At 40.7% G+C, this 23,502-nt stretch overlaps 1 protein-coding gene across 5 annotated transcripts in view; it reads right to left on the bottom strand.

Annotated features, from left to right (window-relative positions):
* TRPC7 (transient receptor potential cation channel subfamily C member 7) overlaps positions 1 to 23,502 on the bottom strand; it is a 73,150-nt gene that overhangs the window by 39,292 nt on the left and 10,356 nt on the right. For 3 of the 5 annotated variants that reach the window (XM_027794382.2, XM_055813101.1, XM_055813103.1), the window contains exon 2: positions 10,333 to 10,515. The exons of the other annotated variants lie outside the window; for them this stretch is intronic. In XM_027794382.2, coding sequence (XP_027650183.1) covers positions 10,333 to 10,515 — 183 coding nt within the window. The remainder of the gene's footprint in view (positions 1 to 10,332; positions 10,516 to 23,502) is intronic. 5 annotated transcript variants of the gene reach the window in all.

The raw sequence follows: 23,502 nt of genomic DNA, 5'->3' as shown, positions 1-23,502 counted from the left end.
GCCCACATGCACACGACAGAAAAAAAGCAATGAAAATACTAAACCAAAACATAATTTCCTTGCTTTTAAGCCACTTTTCACTTTTGAAGATTTATTTGATATTTTAAGCATTTTTAAGACTCGAAGCCTGAATAAAGAGTCTGGATTTATACTGAATAAAAGATTTTCTTCAATGGAAATGCACTTTTTGGGAAAAAAAACCAACCAAACCCAGACCTTGGAAAAAAGTGGAAAATGTGTCATAACAGGTTTTTTTATCTGGTAAAAGAGCCACCTACTTGCAGAGTCATTTCACCTGATCCCGAGTGGGAGATAACAGAGCTCAGTGGAAATTGCTGAAGCTTGCTAGGAAATACCCAGTGCGGGAAAAGAACAACATATGCACATGGCTTTTCTTATCTTCACCTTGTACTCTGTTCTGTGAACCTCCAAGTGAACAAAGAGCCCTTCCTTTGTCTTGAAGAGACTATTCTGAGGCAACCTAACAGAAACAGATGGGATATAATATAGTTATTTCATGATCCAGAATACAGGAAAAAAATCTGCCTCTAGCAAGCGCTTGTGCTATTAAACTATGACAAATGAGGTTGTCAGAGGGTAAATGTGGCTGGAAGTTGGCTCATTGTTTGCTGTTGTGCTTGATAAAGGTGCAAGTAAAGCTGTAGAACGTTTAAGAAAAAAATAGAAAAACTACTTACCCTATAATTTATGAATTAAAAATAATATGTAAAGTTCCAATCCAAATACCCATGCTGTGAGACTGTGACCTTTTCACAGAAGAGACCTGCTCTAATTATAAATTCTATCCATGGCCACCGACCCAGTTTTTAAAACACTTTGCACCAGAGTAAGCTTGCAAGGGAGAGCAAATCAGCAGGTCCAAACTCCTTCATCCACATGCAACTAAAAAAATAATTCATGGAACCCCGTTCAGCTCGGATGAAAGAAAATTCAGCTGACCAAGACTCATCTCAATGGGAACTGACCACTGCATAAAAATAAACAGTACACAAGAAAAAGTCCTCTGAGATGCCACAGCTGCTGCAGACACACAGAGGGAACGTGAAGCAAGGAAATGTCCCTGCCCTGAGGATTTCTGCAGCTTTCCCTCCGTCCCTGGGGTTCATTTGACTGTCTAATAGCATCACACAAATATTCATGGGTTTCTTGTTCATCCTGTAGATGAGCTTTGTGACAGTCTGGGTGAATATTCAGACCTGATATCTGGAGTCTAACAGCAGCATTTATAAACCTGGTAGCAAAGGGAAAAGGTTTATATATTTGTAGGCAGAGCCCAGATGAGCTGGAATTATCGGGGAAAAAAACCCCAACCCAACAAATTGTGCAACCTTAGTCTCTGAGTCACTTTTAAGGCATAAACCTAGAAGCATTTAATATGGTTTCAGTGATAAATTACACACTTTGTAAAACCTTTCACATTCACCTTTCTGAACCAAAACATTTTTCTTATTAGATAGAACCATTTAGCATTGGAGAAATAGTTGCTTGCATCAAACCCCAAGGTAACTCAAATATTCCCCAGTTTTATGGAAATTCAATATCTGGGTCCACTTGCTGGTTGACTTATCTAATTCAAAATTCTGATTTTGAAGACTTGAAACTTTAGCACGGCTACAGTTTACAACCACATCCCTTTCCTGTGATTCAGCCTGCTCTATAAAAGCAAGCCTGTTGTTTAGGATAGATCTGCTCTCTGCTAAACCCATGAGTACATTAACAGGATCAGGATCTCACTTTACAAAGGCGACAAGATGACAGAACCAAGGCAGTGCAGGTCATCCCAGCATCCCAATGCTTGTGTAATTGCCCCAAACCACCCATGTGGCACAGCTCTGTAAATGAGATGGCGCGGTCCCATCAGAGGGAGCAACGTGCTTGGGAACAGGATTTGACCAGGCACCAGATTGTTAAACAGGCACAAAATAAAACCCAATAAAACCAAATTACTTTAATAGAAGACTAAAGTAATGGGGTAAATAAAACTGCCAGGACCATTTCAAATGCAGTTCACCCATTGACAGAAATGTTCTCTGCTGCTGAGTGAAAACACAAAATTAATAATCCTCTTAGTAGTGGAAGGAATGGAGGGGGATTTTTTTGTCGTTCTGCTACATTTTCAATTCATGCCATGTAAAATTAAGTCTGCTATATTTGAGGTGTATAACTAGAAAACATAGAGTTTACATAAATTCTTTAATTGGTTCAGTTTAAACCCTTTTCTGCCTAAAGTTTCCTTATAATTTCATTTTCCTGAAACAACGACAGATGCTTTTTTGTGCTAAACATTCCTCTACAAGGGAGTGAATAAGGTGGCTGGCTCTTGAGAAAACTTCTGTTTCATATTCTAGTGGGCTGCATGTTTTCTGAAGAGATTCATTGCTAATGTCTGGTTTCTCCTCTTTTTACATGTATGAATAAATCTTATCACTGAATTATTTATCTGAAAATAAGCAAATGAATTGGAAGTCTCAGCCTCTAACATCCCAGGGTTTTCATATCTGTGTGGAATCAAAACCATTTGGAAATCCTTATTATTTAATTATTCATCTGAAAACATGCCACTATAAAAAGCTACCAAACCCCAAGCTCCCTTTGGTATCTAAAAAAACCTCAAAACCACCCCAACCATGGTGGGCACAGAAGGAGAAATGTAAAATGTGTTAGCCATTTCCTTCCCCAGGAGAGTCACTGAACTGTTTTCCCTTGGCTAGGTGGTGAGGAAGCTGGGCTAGTGCTCAAGCCCACGTGCCTCCAGCACAGATGGAGAGCAAGACTCACTCATAGGATGAGACTCCTCTCACCATGAGGTAGAGTCCCAAAAACATACTCAAACGTGGACAACCTACAGGTGTGTGACATGGATCTCACATGGGAGAGCCACACCCTGGGTCAGTACCCATGCTGACATTTGAATTTGAACATCACTTAGGAAAATTCCCTCAGTAACATGAAACACTGAATCTTATTTTTTTGAGGGGTTGTATCATCCCCATCTGACTTTCCATCTAAAATGCAGGTCTGCTGCCTATGGGAAGACAAATGAAGCCAAAACTGGGGGTAGCTAAGGTCAGGTTTATAGCAGACCATATTAACTGCTCTTTTCTAAGAGAACCTTATTATTAATAAAGGTAATTTTAAGTCCTTTCATCCGTGATGGACATCCATGCAATGGGTTTCATGTGCTCCTGTGCTGTCTTGTCAATGTCTTGACGGACATCTAAGACCCTGTGGTACTTTGCAAATGAAAGTAATTAAGTCTGCATATTACAATAAATTGGGAATACTGCAAACACCACTCAGGATGGAGAAATGATTCATTCAGGCCTTGAGAGGATGGATGTATGGGCAGGAAATAACAAAATGAGATTCATCTTGGAAAAGAAAAGAAATTAAAACATCTGGGCAAAAGGAAATCATCAAACCACAGATTTTAGTGGAGGAAGGAACCTTGCTAATGAAATACTCAGAGAGATAGAAAGACTTTCTGTGAAGAAGGGAAGTAACTCCTTCCCTTTCCAATCTCTGACAAAACGTCTCTAATATGTGATTAAAAATGTAAAAAGAAAAGATTACATGGATAAGCTTAAGAGTCCAGAATGACCACAGTGTTTCTACTGTTCTCATAGATATTAAATTACATTTGTACAGTATCAACTGGTTTTCCAGTGATGGAAAAGGGAGACACTTTTCTTCTCACCACCACAGTACAAGCCATCAACGATGTCACAAGAGTTCAGTTAAATATTCTTGAGACTAAAGGGTGGGAAAAAATTAACCAGGGATTACAGAAACAAAAGCAAAAAGCCAGCTTCCTGAAAGCCTTTTTTCCTGAGGAATTCTCCTCCTTGAGGATTCACATTTACATGGTAAAACATAACCCTGTCTCTTTCCAAGCTGTATCTGTGCTTGTTACAACCATTGCAGTACAGAAAGATCAATGTCTGTCCCATGGGAAATTCCTAAACTTAATTCTGTTCCAAAGAAGGACAAACAGCCGCAGGAGAGATTTTCTGGGACCTACCCAGCTCAGAAAGCTGTGGAGCTGAAACATTTCATCTGGGTTACCGAAATGTCATTTTCCATCAGTGTGGAGGCTAAGGCACCGGCTGTGCACGAGGCAGGGGCACTGTGCCCTGCTGTGCCCCCTCCCCGGGCACGGCACTGCGGGAATTTGCAGGATAACGGCAAACTGAGAGCGCACAGAGCTCGCAGAGCCATAGCTGCCCACCATGGCACACGGCACAGACCTGGTCCTTGCCCTCCAGAGTGAGGAGTTTCAGAGCTTCTGGTCACCCTTGGACTTCTGCCCTCTGTTCTCATGTGCTTCTCTTGCACACGCCAAGCTTTTCCAGTTACCCCTCCTAAGGATGTGCTGGCTGAGCTCAGCACCGGCTGTGCTGCAGGTTTTGTGGGGCAGAGCCATCCCTGCAGCAGGAGCAGAGCCGGTCCTTTTCCCCATTCAGGGACTAACCCTCTCCAGCCGCCATGCGAGGTGGAAACGCTGCAGGTGGGACCCCAGTTAATGGTGAGAGGGACCCTGGCAAGCATTTTGTGCACAAGATATTGTGCAGGGTAAAACTGCATCCTCTGAGCAAATTGCAGCAGTTGATAAAAGCTGGGACTTCTCCTGCCCTTGAGTATCTGAGTCGCGTGACCAATGCAGTGAAAAATTATAATCTAACGCAGCCATGAGTATTCTGTTCGGAGCATCCTCCATATGTTAATTATTAATAATACAGCCATGAGAAAAGTTCCTGTTCCAACTCTCTATTAGATAGGATTTACACAGCCATCTGGTGCTCTGTTTAATTCTTATTAATATTTTTTTTCAAACCCAATTTGTGTGTCTTACTGTTAATTAAATTAAAACTCGTGAAAGAAATATGTGCTCTGGCTTTGTGATGGCTATGAACTGAGCTGCTGAGAGAACAGAGGGCACTCGACATTTGCAATTAAAAGTATACAGCAATGATAATTCTGACATTGGGAAAGAAGGAGAATGAATGTCGCCTCCTACAGAGAAGCAACAGCTTTAGACCTAAAAGTAAATGTCAACATATAAGACCCCTGCCAACATTAAAGGATGACAAGAAAGGAGCATAGTAGGACAGACAAAAATGAGAACAAAAAATACGAATGGCTCTGTAAAGCTGATATACACCAGTAAAATGGTTTTGTTGTGGTACCTCAAAACTGTATTTTCCCTCTATGGGTTGCCCAAGGGAAGAATCCAAGACAGAGTTGTCCCAGCCTCTGTATCTATGCCTCTCACAGGTAGAAATTACACTCTGACTCAATTAGAAATGAGTTCGCATGCACACAAAACCTGTGCTACCCTTACTTTTCCCGTATCTGATTAAAAACAAAATTGCTTGTTTCAAAAAGAAAAAACATTATTTTGCAATTTTCAGTCAAGAACACAAAGTAAACTCCCACTTAGATGCTGTAAGCCTGCATGAACAGCTGAGAGCATCCTTGGCTCAAGAAGCTCAGGATCAGTTTTATTTTTTTTCCTTGGGACCAGAACTCCAATTTAGCAGCCCAAGCCACTTTTGGCTATTATCCACCAGAACCATCCACCCTAAATTAATTCCTCTTTCACCTTAATGCTGTTTTTAATTTTGCCATTTCCCTGAATAGCTGCTGGACTCCGCCACAGTCTTTGCTGTCACACTGTGACTGTTTCCCCAGCCCTCTCCTACAATATCCAAAGGAACGACCTGGATGGTCTTACTACAGCATCAGCAGGGTGCTCTGCTGGGAGGCAATAGTAAACTTGCAACAATCTCTTAACATGGGCTAAAAGTCCCTTTCTTGGAGAGGATCCAGTACTCAGTAAATACTCAAATGTTTGCAAATTGTTTGTTTTGCACTTGACAAACCGTTCCCATTGTTACAGCTCTGAGGAACCATGAATCATTAAGACAGCTAATTTGAAGGGTAAATGGCTCTGGAAAACTTGATGGGACCACATTTGAGTGCAGTTTTCCAAGAATTCCGGGGTGCAGGGTGATTATTTAGTTCTTTCAGGAAGGGTAAAGAATTGGTGTAATACAGTGTTTTTAAAGACCACTTTGTAATCTACTATTATTTTAGCCTTCTCCGTGCTGTGAAATATGCACAAGCATAGTTTCTTAATTCTTCAGTGACCTTCTATATAAAGTTCTTCAATTATATTAGAGCCTTGAACTTGCTTTCTTGCCAGTGTCTCATATGTGCTTTGCAGAAGAAAAGGGTGGGGTGGGGGTGGGGAAGTCAAGTGAAGTCTGGAACTTTTGATGTTTTCTTGAATGACTTTCCAAGATTCATCTCAAATTTTGTAAATTAGGAAAAAAGGGTAAGCATGAATAAGTTTGCGTCCTTTCAGTTGAACAGAGAACTGATTTTTTTGGAGTAACAAAGGGGTGAGGTGACAGGGAACTCTAATGGGAAGTACAAAGGAAAAAGTGCAAAGAAAGATCATTTAGGGCCTGGACAAAAACCTGTTGTAGGTACCAGCTGCAGGTTTACTGAGGAGGTAAGAAGGCTTCAGTCCCCTTTTCAGCCCTGATGTGCAGGAAAACCTTGTATGTACCGGGAAAGCGTGGTCAGTGAGCAGGTCTGTGAACGTCCAGCTCAAGGGCAGGTTGCCCCCGGACTTGGTGGTTTTCAAGCAGGGCTTTGCCCTTCAGAAAAAGAGAGGAACAGAAGCACATGGTTTGGGCTAAAAGCTCCCCGAAGGCTGATGGCTGAGCTCCCTGCTCTGTGGGCACGACACACGTGCACTGTACACGCAAGAGAGTCACAGCCTCGACCTCCAACCCGGTGTGATTTATTGGGGATCGCAATTGCTGAAGTCAAGAGCAAGAAGATACTGTGTTGGAACCAAAATCAAGACTCAATAGTTAAACTGTGTATGTAGCATCAACTGCACCCCTAAAATTTTCAGCTGGGGACATAGGAAGAAAAGGACAAAAGATTACAGAGTTGATTTAAACCCATAAAATGCAATATGATGCCACTCAGTTTCAAAATTCTGCTCTCTCAAATGCTGTGAGCTGGGCAGGGGGTGGGAGAAGCTGGTAGACCAGCTGCTACTACTACAGAAAAATACCACTCTTAGACACTGTGGCTGTAGGAGGGCTACGAAGTAACAGGAATTTAAAAGAACAAGGAGGATTTTAAAAGTTTGTGCAAAGGCCTGATGAAGCTCTACAGATGTAATTCCTGCCTAAAGATGTGAGCCCTTGATATATTTCTCAGACTCTGGAAATAAAAGTGTGATAAAATGCAGACTGCAGCACCAGCTGTAAAAGTAAAATTATGGATATTAAATAATAATTTTCAATATGAGTTGTTCTCTGCAAATTTTCATCAAATAAAGCCTACTGTAGGCACTTAGAGTATAATATGGAAATGTGAATTAAGAAGCTAATAGTAGAAATAGATTTTTTTAAACATCAAATATTTCTTAAAGTTTCAGATGCAAATGCAAATATCTAAATATTTAATCTGGATACTAACCTAATGAGAAAATGGCCAAAACATAACAACTAACACCTCTTTTATTTTGTTTTCTCAAACCATTCTGAAGTCCCTAAAGTTGTCTTGTCTAGGATTCTTGCTGTTCATGGCAAAGAACAAATATAACATACTTAGGAGCTCTAAGTAAAAGCATCTTTGTTTCCCTGGTTTATCTAGAGCTTGCTGAGCTGAAGAATGCAAAACTGACCACCTGAATATTGATGCCAATGGCAGAGGTGGGGAGCAGGGGTGGCATGCACAGATGTAGCCCCTTCATTAATCTTATCCTGCCAAATAAACTTCCGAGGGGGGGGGGGGGGGGGGAACAACGTCACTTATGCCTGTGAGTCATTGCATTAGCTTTAAAAAAGTGGCTTGATATTTATAAAATCTGTCCAAGAATTGATCTATTAAATATGTATAATAATTCCCCCCTCCCCCATCTCACCCCTGTCTATTAAAGGACTTTCTTAAAATGAAAATAGATTTCAAAGCACAGGCTTTGTATGCATAAGCCTAAATATTTCTCATCTGGATAAAAACCTTGTACCTGAAATCTATTGCCTCTTGAGGAAATCATTACTGTGTTACCGTAACACAATCTCTTTGTTCAGCAAGTGTGATAAATATCAGTCTATTATCATAAGTCACTGCCAATAACCAAAGCCATTTATCTGAATGTGTCTCTGCATCCCACAAATGGAACTATCTTACTTTTGAAGTAGCAGTTAAATGCTCGTCTTACACACAGACATATACTGCCTGCTGAAAAGGATATTCTGAAAAGTGCTAACCTGAGAGTCAACATGAGGCTGGCGAACGTTCGTGTTTGTGTTCTGTAATTAGCGTAACAGTTATTACCGGTCAGCAACAAGTTGCTGTGATCCAGGAAGGATGCTCAGATTTCCTGAGTGTAAGAAGATATTTATACAGAAAAAGACCAACTGTACATCACCTACTGCAGATGCTTCAGGTCATTTCATGCACTATGAAAAGGTGCGTGTATATACAACATAAGAATCAGAGGAAACGTTCCTCTGAAACCAACCAAGCTAGGAAGAGTGTGCTCAAAGCAGCACAGTAACTAGCAGCAATTTAGCTCTGGCTAATGGTCCTGGTATCTAAAGGATGACACAAATATTTAGAAGAATATACAAGCACAATATCACAGAAGTCTGTGCTTTGAAAAGGCTCAAGGTTCTGACCAACTTCATGGTAAGTCTCAGATCACAAGTCACTGGGGCTAGTCCTTGATAAGGTGTTATCAGTGTCTTAGATTAGCTCATTTTCAGAAAGCAAGCAAGTTTGGCTCCCTGTTACCAAAGCAACAGCTTCAACAACTTACCTGGACCCAGCTTCTTGAAAGGCATCTCCCTAAGAGTGAACTGAGATGTTATGCTCAGTTTTGGTGATGGAACGATAACATAGACACAACATCCTAGGAGGAAATATTTAGCTCCATGCTATGTGCTCCTGCAGGAAAGCAATTCATTTCAAATAAGAGTTTTAAGATTCTCTTTAATTAATGGCTTTCATAACAGGAAAAGACCTTCTCTATCCAGCACAGCAGCACAGTCAAGAGGCAAACTGAAGCAGGTGGTGGGTTTGGGAGGGGAAAGAGAGAGCAGATGTTAGCTTGAAATTTTGGAAAGCTCTTTGAGTCGCATAGCAGGAGCCCAGTTTCCATCAATGCATATTGTAGCAGCAATTAATTGGGACCACCCAGGCCTAGGGTTTGCCAGAATCAAATTTTCCATTCACACAACATACTTCCGTAAAGCTGAATGTTTGTTTAAAATACTTCTAAAAGTCATTCAGTTTTCATGTTTTTCCTTAAAATATATGTCTTCCTTCTGTTTTGTACATTTGGGGAAATCTGAACTCTTAGAATACAGAGCCAGAGCTTTGGGAGAGTGGAAGCTGGGAATCTGTCACTTTTTATCAATATTTATCACTTTCACATGCTTTCAAAAAAATCAAATTTCCAAGTTAATCAGAAATTTATTTTTGAGGTTTTGATATAATTCTGAGTAAAAATTACAAAACTTTTTTAAAATTGAAATTCCACTTTCCATCACACTGCAGTAAAGAGTCTTGACTATGGCAAAATTGCTACTTTTTGTGTACGCTCTTTCTATAACAGTACAGAAAAGGTAATATTTTTGATAGTTGCAACATTTGCAGATTAACTAACAGGGGATGTGGACCAGCGCTAAGACGTCAGGGAGCATTGAGAGCAGACAAGGAGACTTGGTCTGCTGACTTCAATCAGGCTGCAGAGTCCATCTGCCTGAGTCAAAGCAGAAGATCTAGTTTTGAACCAAAGGCAGATGGTTTGGAAATGGTGAGGATCTGGACTAAGTTCTCTGATCTTATAATTTGTGGGCAAAGATGCCAGAGCTGCTGGCTAGGTTCATCCCTTCCAACCATGTAAGTCACAGTGAAGGAAGGAAGACCTTCGGTTTGGTATAGCAACAACTTTTGGTCCCTGCTGAGGTCTTCAGAGATTCAGAGTCACAACCTGCACAAGAAGCGCTGTGCCCTATAGGCAGTCCCTCAGACCAGCTATACGTCCATGTCTATCACATTCAAATAAATGCCATACCTGCTACAGCATGTCCTTTGCGAATAACCTTCTCCATACGAAAGTATGTGAGAAAATGCAAATCAAGCCATAAACCACAAAAATTCTAGGGATAGTCCTGATCCCACTGAAATCTATCTTTCATATATTATTTTTCAGGTGACATCAAGGCAGCATAACTTAGATGTGGAGACATTACCCAGGCACCCAAAGAAATAGCTTACCTTCTTGACCTCATATTTAATAGCAAGTTTAATCCTGCTCAGACTTGGCCGGTGGTGCTCAGGGCACAACTGTATGTTCACATCTCCATTCAGAATGGCCTCTACTTCTTCTGTGTCTCTGCACAGGTCCAGCACCCCCACGACAAAGTCCTTGCATTGCATAGATAGCTTCCTGTAGTCGTTCTAAGGGAAAACAGAGAAAAACGAGTTAGTTAATTGTGCACTTGAAAGCATGCCTCAAACAAACAAAGCAAGCAAGCAAGGGAGAGAGCAGTTGTCAGCAGGGTTACTCCTGCAAAACTACTGTCTGGAATAGTAAGAAAGACTTGATTTCACCTACGGTGTAGCCAGCTTTTCACAAATATACATCAACTCCTCCAGACTGAATTAGCAATGTTTCTCTCAGCAGCACAGTTTGCATTGCAATAGAGCATGCTCTACAGAACAACAAGTAAATGATTTATAGAGACATTTTGATTTCAAGCAATCATTTCATCTCTCCTCTCTGTGTAGCATATCTTCTAGGAACGTGAAAAGATAGCCAACTAAAGTCCTGCTAACAGGTCAGAATTTACAGCAATTTTACAGTTTAGATTCTTTCTTTAATAACTGTCAAGAAGTTTTGGACTGATACAACAAGCTGCAGCACCCCACACAGATGTATTCAAATAAATTATACAGTTACAATACCATATTCGGTTTCAAATTTGTTACCTAACAATTTGGTTAGCCAGCCTTGGAAGAGCATCCAGAAGATCATTTTTGTCCTAACACTTCTCCAGGAAATAGGACTTCAGGAACTCAACAGGATTTCCTGGAAATAATTTCACCTTGCAAACCCAAATTACACTTACGTGAAAAGAGATAGTATGTAGCTGACTTGGTAGAGGGCTAGAAGAGCCATGTCAGTGCCTTAAATTAAATTGTGATTGATTTTCACATGCTGACACTTAAAAAATGAGGAAAATGCCACCATCTGAGTAAATGCAGCAAATTAGAACACAATTAAGGCTACCATTAATATCCTAACAAAATGGTGGTATTAAAGACTCGGTGCAACAAATAGAAATAATAAGCATAAGACAAGCTCTTACTGACTTGAGAGATCATTTCAAATTAGGTTTGATGAGTTAATTAAATTCAGCAGCTTATCTAATTAAGCCAGCAGCCAAAAAAAGAAGATCGTTAAACCTGGCTTTGATGAAATGATATGAGTAACCTGGCTTTATATGCCTATATTTTCTAGATTATTAATTCGAACATTTACACATAGCAACATATTAGCCTTCCTTGTTAGGCAAAGATCTCAAAGCACTGTGCAAACATTCATTAATTAGGCAGAACAGCACTGTCAAAAATATGATGTTATTAGAGGTGGCTAAATTTCTTACGACAGTTTTTCCCCTTCAGAATTGAGATGTCCTTGATAATGATTTTTTTTTAATAGGTTTAGTTTAATGGCTTTGCCGTAAGTTTGACTTTGCTTGTGATGTGTATGTGTCCCCCAGCTTTGCTTACTGTGCTGCCCTGTGTGCTGAAGGCTATGAAGAGCTATTTCACTCAGGACAGAAAAATTCAATTGTCACAGGGAACCAGAAAGCCCTCCAGGGCTGGGATTAGAAAATTCTGGCAGAAAGGGGAAGATGCCATTTCTGATAGAGGTTTAGGAGAAAGGGAGGAGGAGGAGAGCTGAAGAACAGCCTGTATTTTAGTGATGATACCTTCTGCAAGGTGGAACTTGTATGTTTACATCCTCTTGTCTACCAAAAAGGTCGGAATCTGGGTTTCCCTTTTCCTTCTTGAGTGCTGTAATCAGACCTCGTGTTCTTATTGGGGTGTTCATAAATGAAGATCAGCCAGAACGTCAAATCTTAGTTAAAGGGAGATACAACAACAAGCAGCGGTTTATCTCTGGTAAAGCAGGTGCATGCCCCGTTGCAGAAATGGGGAAGACTTCTAGAAATGTGCCAGTTCAGTGCACTAAGATTTAATATGTCCTCAAGGTTCGGGCAGAAAATGATTGTACATTCACATTTAAACGTAGTACCTAAGTATCTGGTGGTGATAGGGTTTGTAGAACGAATGTTATCATGTATGGGGTGAAGTAAGGTCTGAAATGTAAATGAAAGACAGATTGTACTTTATGGATCCAAAGCACTCTAATCAATTCCGTGCTTTAATCTTCACCATACCAAAATGAATTTCAATAAATAGAAAGCTTGTCTGTTCACTGGCAGAATAGATGCCCAAACAAAAATATCAGCCTGGAAGTAACTACAGGAATTGTAACAGGACGGCAGACATAGATAGATCTGAAGATAGATGTAGGTGTGGGATGGAATGCCTGGCTGCCCCAGGTAATGGAGACACTTAATTAGCCCAGCAGGTTAGAATAAACAAGGTGAGAACTCTGCTTAACTTTAGTTCCATTCTCTATGTACTGTTTGCAAAGTCCACAATGTTATCTCTTAGCCAGCACATTTTAGGTAATTCCCATCACCGTTTCCACATCATCTGAACAACTAGTATGTATTAGCTCAGATTATTTTTCCTTTTCTGCTTTCTTTAAGGAAAGCAGCTTAGTTAGCAATTAGGAAAGTGCTTCTAAAGCAAGTGTAAATGGCAGGCTCCCAGCTGGCAACTCCATCAAGACCCAACTCTATTCACATCTCCAAGCCTAATGTTTTTACTGGTTCCATACATTTGCAAAGACTATGAATGATTTTTCTGCTCAAAACTATTTTTAAGTTACTCCAATTTTTAAGTAGAGACAAGCAGCAACATAACCTACCCAGGATACAGGCTGTATGAAGAAAAATAAAATAAAGTAAAATAAAGTAAAATAAAGTAAAATAAAGTAAAATAAAGTAAAATAAAGTAAAATAAAGTAAAATAAAGTAAAATAAAGTAAAATAAAGTAAAATAAAGTAAAATAAAGTAAAATAAAACCTTCCAGCCAACCCGCAGCCAGGAAAGAGAGCAGCTTACTGCTCTCAGGAGACTTTGTTCATGTTTTAAGACAAGCCTCAATGATCACGGAACCTGCTGTGTTTTTCTGACGATCCCTTTTACAAAAGCATTTGTCATCGTTCTTTGTTCTGGCTTCCTTAACGCTCACAGTCAGCACAGAAAGTCCTGTTCAGTCTGACAGTGAGAACACAGCCACTCAGTGACTCTCATGCCAGTGTCTTTCCCTTTGCAAGCACAGTTTATTGGCTTCATCTTTACTAAAAACTGAGATTAGTAGGAGACTGACAGCCAAGCTTCTCCTGACCCTGGCTTGCATAATGTAGCTTTGATGACACAAGCAGAAATTACCTACCTGCATATAAAATACGGAATCGCAAGTCATGAGGCACAGTAAAAAAAAATCAAGGATTCCAAGATTTCCAAGCAGCATGCAAGCTATGTTGGTGCATGTGCCAGTGCTGTATAAATTGCCTGTATTTCACACATTTGGAAGCTTCTGAGATCCTGCACACCCTGCACAAAGGAGTGCTGTGGTGGTGCTGGGGCTTGCTTTTGTGTAGGACAGAAGGCTGCAGCCCCAGGGCAAGGTTTAGCGAGGGGAGGAAGAGTCAGGAGGAGGAGGTGAAGGAGAAGCAGGACACATTTCCAGTTACTTTTGTTACACCAAGGTTTGTGAAGATCTGAGTCCTGAGGACTTCTGGTGACTGCCAGCAGACAGAGGGGCAGACAGCCAGTGGGTCTTGGGGTGCAAAGGGCCGGTCCCCACTTCACCACTGCCTCTGCCAGCTGGGTTTGACCCCTAAACCATGCACTTCATGGCCCTCCTGGTCCAAATGTGTTGCTGGGGGCAGCTATCATGGTCGCAAACCTGGCCAGGCGGTGGGCTGCAAGTGGGGGTCCTCTCTCCCACTGCAACAAGCAGCTCCTGGTTGGAGACATGAAATTCAGCTCAGTCCTCCCAGCAGCATTGCGGAAACAGAACTGGCAATGAAAATAACCCAAACCCTCCTGAGTGCTCCGATTAGTTACTCCGTTACAGAAGTCTGAGGATTATGAGGTTCATAAAACAGATGGATCTTTGCAGTAATGAAAACCGCAAATCATACATGAGGGATGCTGAGGCCTCATCTTGACAAGCTGAGCACTGTCAAGCCTCAGGGAGGAAGATGAAGGATACAACTAAATGCACGAGAGAGCCAGTCTGCTTCAAATAACACATGAAACAGTGTTTTATTTCCTATAAAGACAGCAGAGAAGGATCAGAATAATGCTTGAGAACATTACAATATCATTTTTAAAAAACTAGAACATAATAAAAGCATTCCAAATTAGTCATTTCCTGCTTCTAACAGTGTTGTGCATGTGGAGTTAAAAATGTCTAATTTTGCTGTTTTGAAAAGGCTGATGGTACTTGTCATTCACTGCAATTTCTCTGAGTACCCTATTATTATCTGTTGATTATGTTCTAAATGAACTCTGTCATGTCTCCACATCTGTTCAAAACCACCCAGATTTCTTCAGAAAAGAGCTGTTTCAGGTCAGGGGGATGCAGCCTGAGTAAAAAAGTTAAGTGAAATGAGAAAAAAGTAAGACTGGCAATCCACCTTGGATAGTTAATTAAAAAAATCCTATTTGGAAAGCAATCACAGTCAAGGCTGAAAAGGAACGTCACTGATGGGAGCCTACCTCTGCAAGGCCAGCACTGCAGGTGCAGTTTGGATGGCACATGGAGAAGTCTGGTGTCGATGCTGCAATATATTGTGAGAAGATCTGAGATTTGTTGAACCCCCTCAGTGCAGGTGAGATTTCACCAGAAACTGGAGTGGGACCAAGGGGTCAGAAACTAAGAAGGTCAAACAACTTTATGTGCAATTCCAAACTACCTTCCCAGTCCCAGATTCACCAACACACTTGGGTTTAAGTCCTGTTGATGTCAATGAAATGCTGGCAAACGTGTTTCAGTGCACTGAAGCAATCTTTCAGGCATCAGGAATTTCAAAGTGGGATGAGTTTGTCAATCAACCTGCAGTTTTTTGGTTGTAATCATTGTAGATTATTCACTGCACAGTTGTTACTGGAAATGGGGCCACAGACTCACAGGAGAGTGCATGACATGCAAATACGGAATGACTTGTACAAGTGCACTGTTTGTGAAAAATCACTCCCTGTGTCAGCATCTAGGACATTTAATTAAATTCACTCTTAACAGTTGCTTCCCAGTAACGTGTAAAGAACAGGGTGGGAACCACAACCCATCATCAGATATTCTAACAGGGATAATTCTAAGATCCAGTTTTTACTGCTATCCTGCATATGCCTAATTGTTCTGCTAGCCTATACTAAAGCTTCAGGGTCAGACTTCTGATTAATAACCTTAGTATCACAGATGAGTTTCTCTTTGAATAAAGAACCACATATCTGGCTCAGAATGATTTAATCTATAGACCTTTTTCTAGAAAAAAAGCAACTTAATGCTGCTTATCTGTACACACACAACACACACCCCCAGTAAAAGGAGGAAAAGAGGAACAGATGCAGGATGATGGCTATATATCTATATATGAAAGCTACCATTTCTCAAGGGCACTGTCCATAGTATATTGTCTCATAAATCTATTCCACCAGAATCTGGGGGCTTCCACACAAATTCAAGACTTCTGGAACTAATTGACATGAACATCCAGCATCTGTGACTGGAGCACCAGAAGCCCCTGTGTGCTCTCAGTGCGTTCACAGATTGACTGCGTGACACAAACCTACTGAATCCAACCTCCTGTCTGCGAGCAGCGCAGAAGCTGTGTACTCAGCAGTAAATCTGTCATTTCTGGGTAGCATTAAATTTGCTGTGCAAATGAAAGCTGCAGACACATTGCACAGAGCCTCCCTTTATGTTTCCTTGAAGCTCTTGGCTCTTTATATTTAATCTACATCACATATACACATATATCACAGAGGGAAATACTGCATTGCTTAGATTAGCATTTTGAGAAGCAGCAGCAGAAAAAAATATGGAGAAGTAATTCTGTAAACATAAACAGAAAACTCCCCCAAATAAAAATGTTTGGAGAAAGAACACAGAGGTGAGTCAAAGGAGGGGGGCAGAAAGCCAGTAATATTACATGCTAGATTTGAAATGAGATCATGAGATCTTTAAATAAACCATCATGTCAAGTATTCAAAATGCTTATAAATATTTACCAATTAGATATCACATGAAATACGCACAAGCCAGTTTAGAAGCTGTTGGACAAATTTCCTTCTGGGTATTTACACTGCCTGGGACTGGCCATATGTTTAGGAATGAAAAAATGCACAAGGCCAGTGGGAGGGAAGGTGATGAGAGGAGGTGCAAGGAAAGGACCCTGCACTGATCCTGCTGATGGAGCCATTATCTTCTGAAGTGTGCTGAGCACCACTTCCTAAGAGCTCTGTTGACTGTGCACATAACTGCTGGCAGGTTCAAATACAGCTGAGTGCATTTCTATTGTTTCCAGGCTAAATGCCTACACACATAAACTGCGCCAAGGCTGCACAGTTAATTTTCCAGAAAACGCAACATCAAGTTGGGTTTATGTTCTTTTGCTTCTTAAGTGGCAGCACATCAGCGATTTTTTGCAGCTTTGGGTGTACCATGTCATATTCAGTGGGCATGTCTCTGAAAATACAGCCCAGTGCTCATTTAAAACATTTCATTACTCAGGTGTGTGTTGCTCAGTGTGGCTGGAGGTAGCAACAGATGCCGCTGGTTCATTTTTTCAGTGATCCAGACTTTGACTTTTTCACCTCCAGTGAGCATAATATAATAAGCAATCTGTTCAGATACAAGAGTTTGATATTTCAGAAGTGTGTCTTCTCTGGTGCTTTCCAACTAATTTGTACCGTTCTAAATGGAGCCAAGATAAACATGGCAACGGTTTGCTCTCCGAAGGATGCCAGGCTGCAGCGCGGTGGAGCAGAGGGGCAGTGGCTCCAGGCATAGGGGTGGGTGGGGGTGGGGGTAAATCTGGTGAGGGAGTGTCAGGAGACACCAAGAGATGTGTCCAAAAAAAAAGCCCAAGGATAAAACAGACAGTGCTGTCTGTGTTGACATTATTTTTGGCTGAAGAAGTCCAGAAAACAATAGTGTGCTTTGACTAAGGACCGAAAACTGTGTGACTTCCAATAAGCCATGAAAGTAGCATCCCTTCCATCATTACAAGGATTTCATTGGTGGTTGCATTGACTGATTTACCATCAGAAAATTTTTTATAATGCGTCTTTTTTTTTTTCTTTAATAAGTTAGGCTTTTTAGCTGCAATTCATCTTTCCATATGCACTGCAGAAGCTGATCTCTGAAACAGCGTATTCCTTCAACAAGGGGATAGAGGAGGAAGAAATCAATCAAAACACTGCCTTTGGATTTGACCTTATACCTATTGACGAGTAGATATATCATATCCTTACAGAAGCTAACCAAGATGGTGTTAATGATTTCTGTGATGGAGTTAGAAAATCCCTTTAAATTTGTTACTGTACTTTTACAACATCCTTCACAGATCCAGGCATAGGTATAACCTTCAACAATCGCGTTCCAAGAACTTTGAAGCAGGAACTGTCAAAAGCAGCAGAAGGGATAGGTTTGCACCACCCTCTTTGTTTCTACTCTTTTGTGCTCTAACTGTTATGTATCTAAAAACTGTAATGTATCTACAAACTGTACATAATCGCTTCTGGGAAATCGTTAGTTTTTGTGAAAACACAGCTTCTGTGGGACCAAAACCAATGAATAAATTTTGCAAGCTCTTTCCATCAATAAAAAACATTGGAAAATGCAAAATACTTCACATTGATATTCCCTTGAAACAATTATTTATAATGCTGGGGTTTTTTTCTTTTTTAATCTAAAATTAATGGATGGATTATTTGGGGAATAAGTCAGGAATCCATTCATATAATCCCAAGAGAAAGCCAAGGACTGAGACTGAACACAATTCCTGACTCTTTAGCCAGGTTTTAGATTCCCCAGTATAACAAAATTCTGAATCAGTCCACTCACAACTTTTTTATTACTTGTATAGATCTTTTTCTATTTGAAACGTAAAATAACTTTCCTCTACATGTGAACTCTTTCTGCACCAAAATTAGTGGATCACTTGACTTATTTGAAGTTCTCTCCCTGAACAGAGTACAATCCTTTTTAAAATATGCATCTAAGAAGCTGTCAAAAGAAAACCACCATCTCCTGTACTCCTTTCCCACAATGTCACCTTCTTCCTGACAAGTACCATTACAGAGCATCTTGGTGGCATGTGTATGTGCAGAAACCAGTGCTATTCAGTGCAGAGCTAACATTCTGTTCCAACTCTCTGAAGATACTTAAATATACTTCAACAAAAAAATTATTAACTAATACAATTTCTAAGTTACAGTATTTCAAATCTCAAGGTTGGCATAGCAGCTTTTCAGCATAAGATGGCATTTGATGCTTGATGCACTTCTCTTTCATGTTGTCTCAGCTGGTTTTCAAACCCATGTCACAAATAAGCCATACGCTTTTGATTCCTCAACTGATTAAAAGGTGGGGTTTTACCTTCTTTCAGATTTTCACAGGCTCGTTTGAATGTTTATGCCGAAACACCTGTTTTCAGAAGAGCTGTTGAGTCCCTGGATGTCACATGGGCAGGACAGGCTATACAAAGGTATTAACTAAATGCTTTGGCATGCAAACTGCAAGGAATACACATGTTCAGGGAAGGAAAGCATCTGTCTCCCTGTGTCCTATCAACAGCTTCTGTTTATTAAATACAAGCCACACATTTCAAAGTAATACTTTGCTAATTCTCTTGGTAAAGAAGACTTTAGGATCTGTTAATGTGAACAGCAAAATCAAGCTTATGATGATGCAGTGCAAGACTCCAAATCCTGCTGCATTATTTTCAAATATTTGCTTACTCCATGTGGCAACACAACACTGAGAAATGGCTTTTCTTATTATTAAAAATACAAACGCCCTTTGCATTAGAGGGACTTTTATCTCAACCTTGCTTTTATCATTATGCAGAAAGAATTCTTCTTTTACCCCCAGATGCATTTCACAAGGGCAGAAGTCCAAGGCAGTGCTGGGGTTAGTTTCTTTTTCTTGCCACCTATTCTGTTTTCAACAGAGCACTTACACACAAGGCAACAGGCAGAAAATCTGCAGCTCTCATGCCATAGATGTATCAAAGCACAAAAGATACCTCTGGGCCCAGCTCCTCATTTCACATGCCATCCATACTTTTTGTCTCTGGCATTTCCCCATGTTTATTATATTCCTGGTCTGTCTGTTATGAGCTCCATTGGGGAAGATGTACATTTCCTATACAATCTGAGACTGAATAGTGTTTCCTTGTGCTAAATGCATTAGCTGCTCTCCTTCAATTGTGTGGCTTTTTTCAGCTCAGCTGCTTGAAAACCCTATGTTTCCTAAAAACCAGATGGGAAAAACAGGGAGAAAATAATGGATTTAAATATAAAGCAATTATTTGCTTAACACAGCTACGTTTATCCACTAAGCCAAGCTAAATTTGTCACTTTCAGCTTACTTACAGAACACAGTTATATGTTCAGATGTGCTATGGGTCCCATCTTTCACGGGAATTTTGGCTACAAACTGCACATGCTTATCAGGAAGGCGACTCCTTATAAATCCAGCTTGCAAGTGAATGCTGGTTTAACTGAGAGCCACGATGCAACTTACTGACATCAATAACTAAAAATAATCATATGTCTTCCAGATCTCAAACAACCATCTACCACAGTTCCCCATCTGCTCCTTGGAAAACTAGTCACAAGTGTCAGAGTTGATGAAGTTCTGGTGCCCACAGCACCTAAGCAGAAACCGAGCACCTCAGGAAAATGCGATCCCAGCTGCAGAGTCCTGGCACAGAGCACTCCTGACCATATGGACATCATCCTCTTTCTAGGAAAAGCAGACTTAGGAGTGATGCTGCAGCACTTTCTTAAGCAGAAATATGAATATAAAAAGGGTATAATTACATTTTTCTCTGTTCTGAAATCAGTCCAGATCCTTGGGCTTGGGTAGTAACAATGAAATGACACACTTGGCAATGAGTAATTTCCACACTGCACTGGTGTAAAGTTCCCTGCAACAAATTATATTCCAGGAAATCGCCATTTTTGATCATGGAAATGCCAAAAAACCATAGACACTGAAGTACCTAGCACCATTTTGTGGCAATGTAAAATTGTTTGTATACCATTCCTGTTTATCCACAATTCAGTGGATAGTCTGCCTAGAAGCAGTGAGGATGAGTTCATTATAATTATCTACAATAACAACAATTAAGAACACAATGGGAATAAACTAAATCACTTCCCATCTGTATCCTCTTTAATGTTGGACTTGAGATCCTCAGAATGTGTTACTTCATTTACATTCATTAATACAATATTAATTCCCTACAGTGCCTTTGATAAATGTACAGTTTGATGGAGTCAGGTAGACTCCATTCTCCCATCTGCTGATCTAATATTGTTATTCTATTCAGAGCAATAGTCCTAATTATGCTCATTTGTAGTTCCAGTAGATATCGTGGCCCAATGTGAATAATGAGCAGCAGTCTTTGGAAACGAGTCATTTTGCTCATAACAAACTGCCCAGCTCCTAGCTATTCCCTAAAAAACAACACTGGTATTAGCCGAACGCTTGGGCATTTGGCGTTACTAATTAAACACAAAGCTTACCGATATTGTATTGCGCTGATATTACAATAGTGATAGCATCATTTTCCATCTGTTTTCCTCACCAATAATTTGATTTTGTCCTTCTGAAAAATATTTTTGTCTTTGGTGCTTCTTGGTACCATTCATTGCCGAGGAGAGGAGGAAGGGTAATGGTGTTACTGTGGAATTTTACATCAAGTCCACTGAGAAAACTCTAAGATGAACGGCAGGTGTGTTTGTAAGGGCAAGCTCAAAGTCAGGCAAGCTCTGTACTCGTTGCAGAGGATCCAGTGACTGGGATGGAAAGGGCCAGTGTGTCTTTCCCCTCCGAACAGCCTGCGGCAGGTGGCAGGAGCCCTCTCTGCACTACCACGAGTAGCTGCGCTGGTGCGGACACCAGGACTCATCCTGTCTTGCACACTCGGTAGGCAAGAACAGAAAGCACTCCATCACTGTAAACTAAATGCAGGCACCCGGCCAAATCATCCCCCCTATTGCTCACAGTGCCATCAGCAGCTGGCAGCAAACCTGGCAGAGGAACGCTAGGTGCCCCTGCCACAGTGGCAAGGAGGGCCTGGCCGGGTGCAGCCCGGATGGATTAGTTTGCTGGGATGGATCTCTTAATTCAAGATGCAATCCATTATTCCTCATTTAGATAAAGACAGGAATCCATGAGCAGTGGTCAGCCTTGGATCAGACCCACCCGTCAGTCCAACAGCTTCACTGTACAAATTTCTTTCAAAGGGTGAGGAGAAATAGTTTCAACAAATCCAAAGATGATATGATGGTCAAATGAGCCATAATATTGCCAACTATAGGGGCTTTCCTCCCATGTTAAAGCTGCTATAAAATACAAAATGTGAAACTAATAACATTGTGGTAAGCTGAAGTTTTTATGTGTAATTAAATTCTGAAAGTATTTCTGAACTATTTGTTGCGTGTCTGCTGGGTTTGTGACTGTTGTTGTCTCTGCCAGACACAGCCTTCTAAGCACCTGTACTCAAAAAGTAGTTGCAGAGTTGTGCTTGCACACCAAAGTCTAACACAATGCAGGCAGATCATCTTCATCACTAAAAGTCGTCTCTAAAACCAAACAATTTTCTTACCTCCTTGTCTCTGCAAAGCAGAAACAGGGTGAGAAACTGGTACCACAGCTTCACTGTCACTAAAAGAGCTCCCAAAAGCCAGTTAAATGCCACTTAAATCTTCACACCAGCTACTCACTGCCCTCTGCTATATGGTGTGTATGACTCCACAACACCCATGGGCCCTATCTTAATTTAATTTAACCTTATTTCACTTGCTTTTAATCATGGTAACCTTAACTTAACATAACCCCATATTTAACCTTGTCTTCATACAAATCCCCTCTACACACAACAGATTATCTCAAAATGTCCGTTGTTTTTTTTCTTCTACTTAGTCAAAACACTTTACCTTCCTGATTAACATGTTACAGGCTTCACCCTGACTACAAAATATTCAGAGATTGCCTGGATTAAAGGTAAATGACTCTTCCCTTGTATTCACTGTCAAAAGTTCAGGTTCAAAAAGGATGAAGAGGAGATCTCTCCACTCTAGAAACCTTTCCTCTAAATATATTCCATATGCTCCGAGTAACTGTATGTAAGACGTCACACACACAAATAGATTTCCTGAAAATCATGGCTCAGCAAAATCAGTTGCCACTAAGCCTTGGCAGTTCAGAAGGATTTATAAAAGTCACCTTACATAATGAAATTTAATTTTTTAATTCCTTCATATCCAAGGTTTAAGAATGAAAAATCTGGACTTAATATAATTACTACGGAGGGCTACAAGAAGAGAAAAGTCACCAGGCATTTATGCAGAGAGAAGGCACATTGACAGATCCAGTGTAACCCATTTACTGGAGCATCAAAGCTTCACATTCAGAAATTTAATATCAGATGTTTCTGGCAGGAGGAATATTCCAGGAATTTTACTGGAATTTCCCTTCTTTCGCTACAGATTCATCCCAGGATTATTTTATGCATAAGGGAGTTAACTGCACAGCACCCTCACCAACTCCTGCTCTCAAGGTCCCTTAAAAACGTGCTCATTAATAGGGATTTTTCAGCTTGACAGAAGTGCACTCTTGGTGCAGGATGAGTTGCTTATTTGAAAGGAAACACTGACTTCCCAGGAGCAAAATGACCTTAAAGCAACTGAAATAGTCTCACTTCGAACAGATTCCAGATTTTGCGCTTATCTCTCTACCTGGCTAAAATGTCCCATTGTTTGGCTTAGAATTCATCTACGTGAAAATGCTTCTGAGAGGCTTGGCAGTGGCAAGGCAGCTGCTGTGCTGCTTCGCCTGTGAACCATTTCCATTGCGCTCCCCTTCCCACCCAGCTGGGGAATCCATCTATTGTTTCCTATCAATGCTCATAAGAGGACTCCAGGTTATTTTAGTGTTTTTATGATCATGTCTGTTGCTCACCTAAACTGGTACCCTGCTCTAGTGTTAGGGCTGTT

The sequence above is a fragment of the Falco peregrinus genome, chromosome 8 (genome assembly GCF_023634155.1).
Source record: "Falco peregrinus isolate bFalPer1 chromosome 8, bFalPer1.pri, whole genome shotgun sequence".
NCBI classification, from domain to species: Eukaryota; Metazoa; Chordata; class Aves; order Falconiformes; family Falconidae; genus Falco; species Falco peregrinus.
The sequence above is the reverse complement of the archived record's forward strand: the minus strand, read 5'-3'. Positions and strand labels throughout refer to the sequence as shown.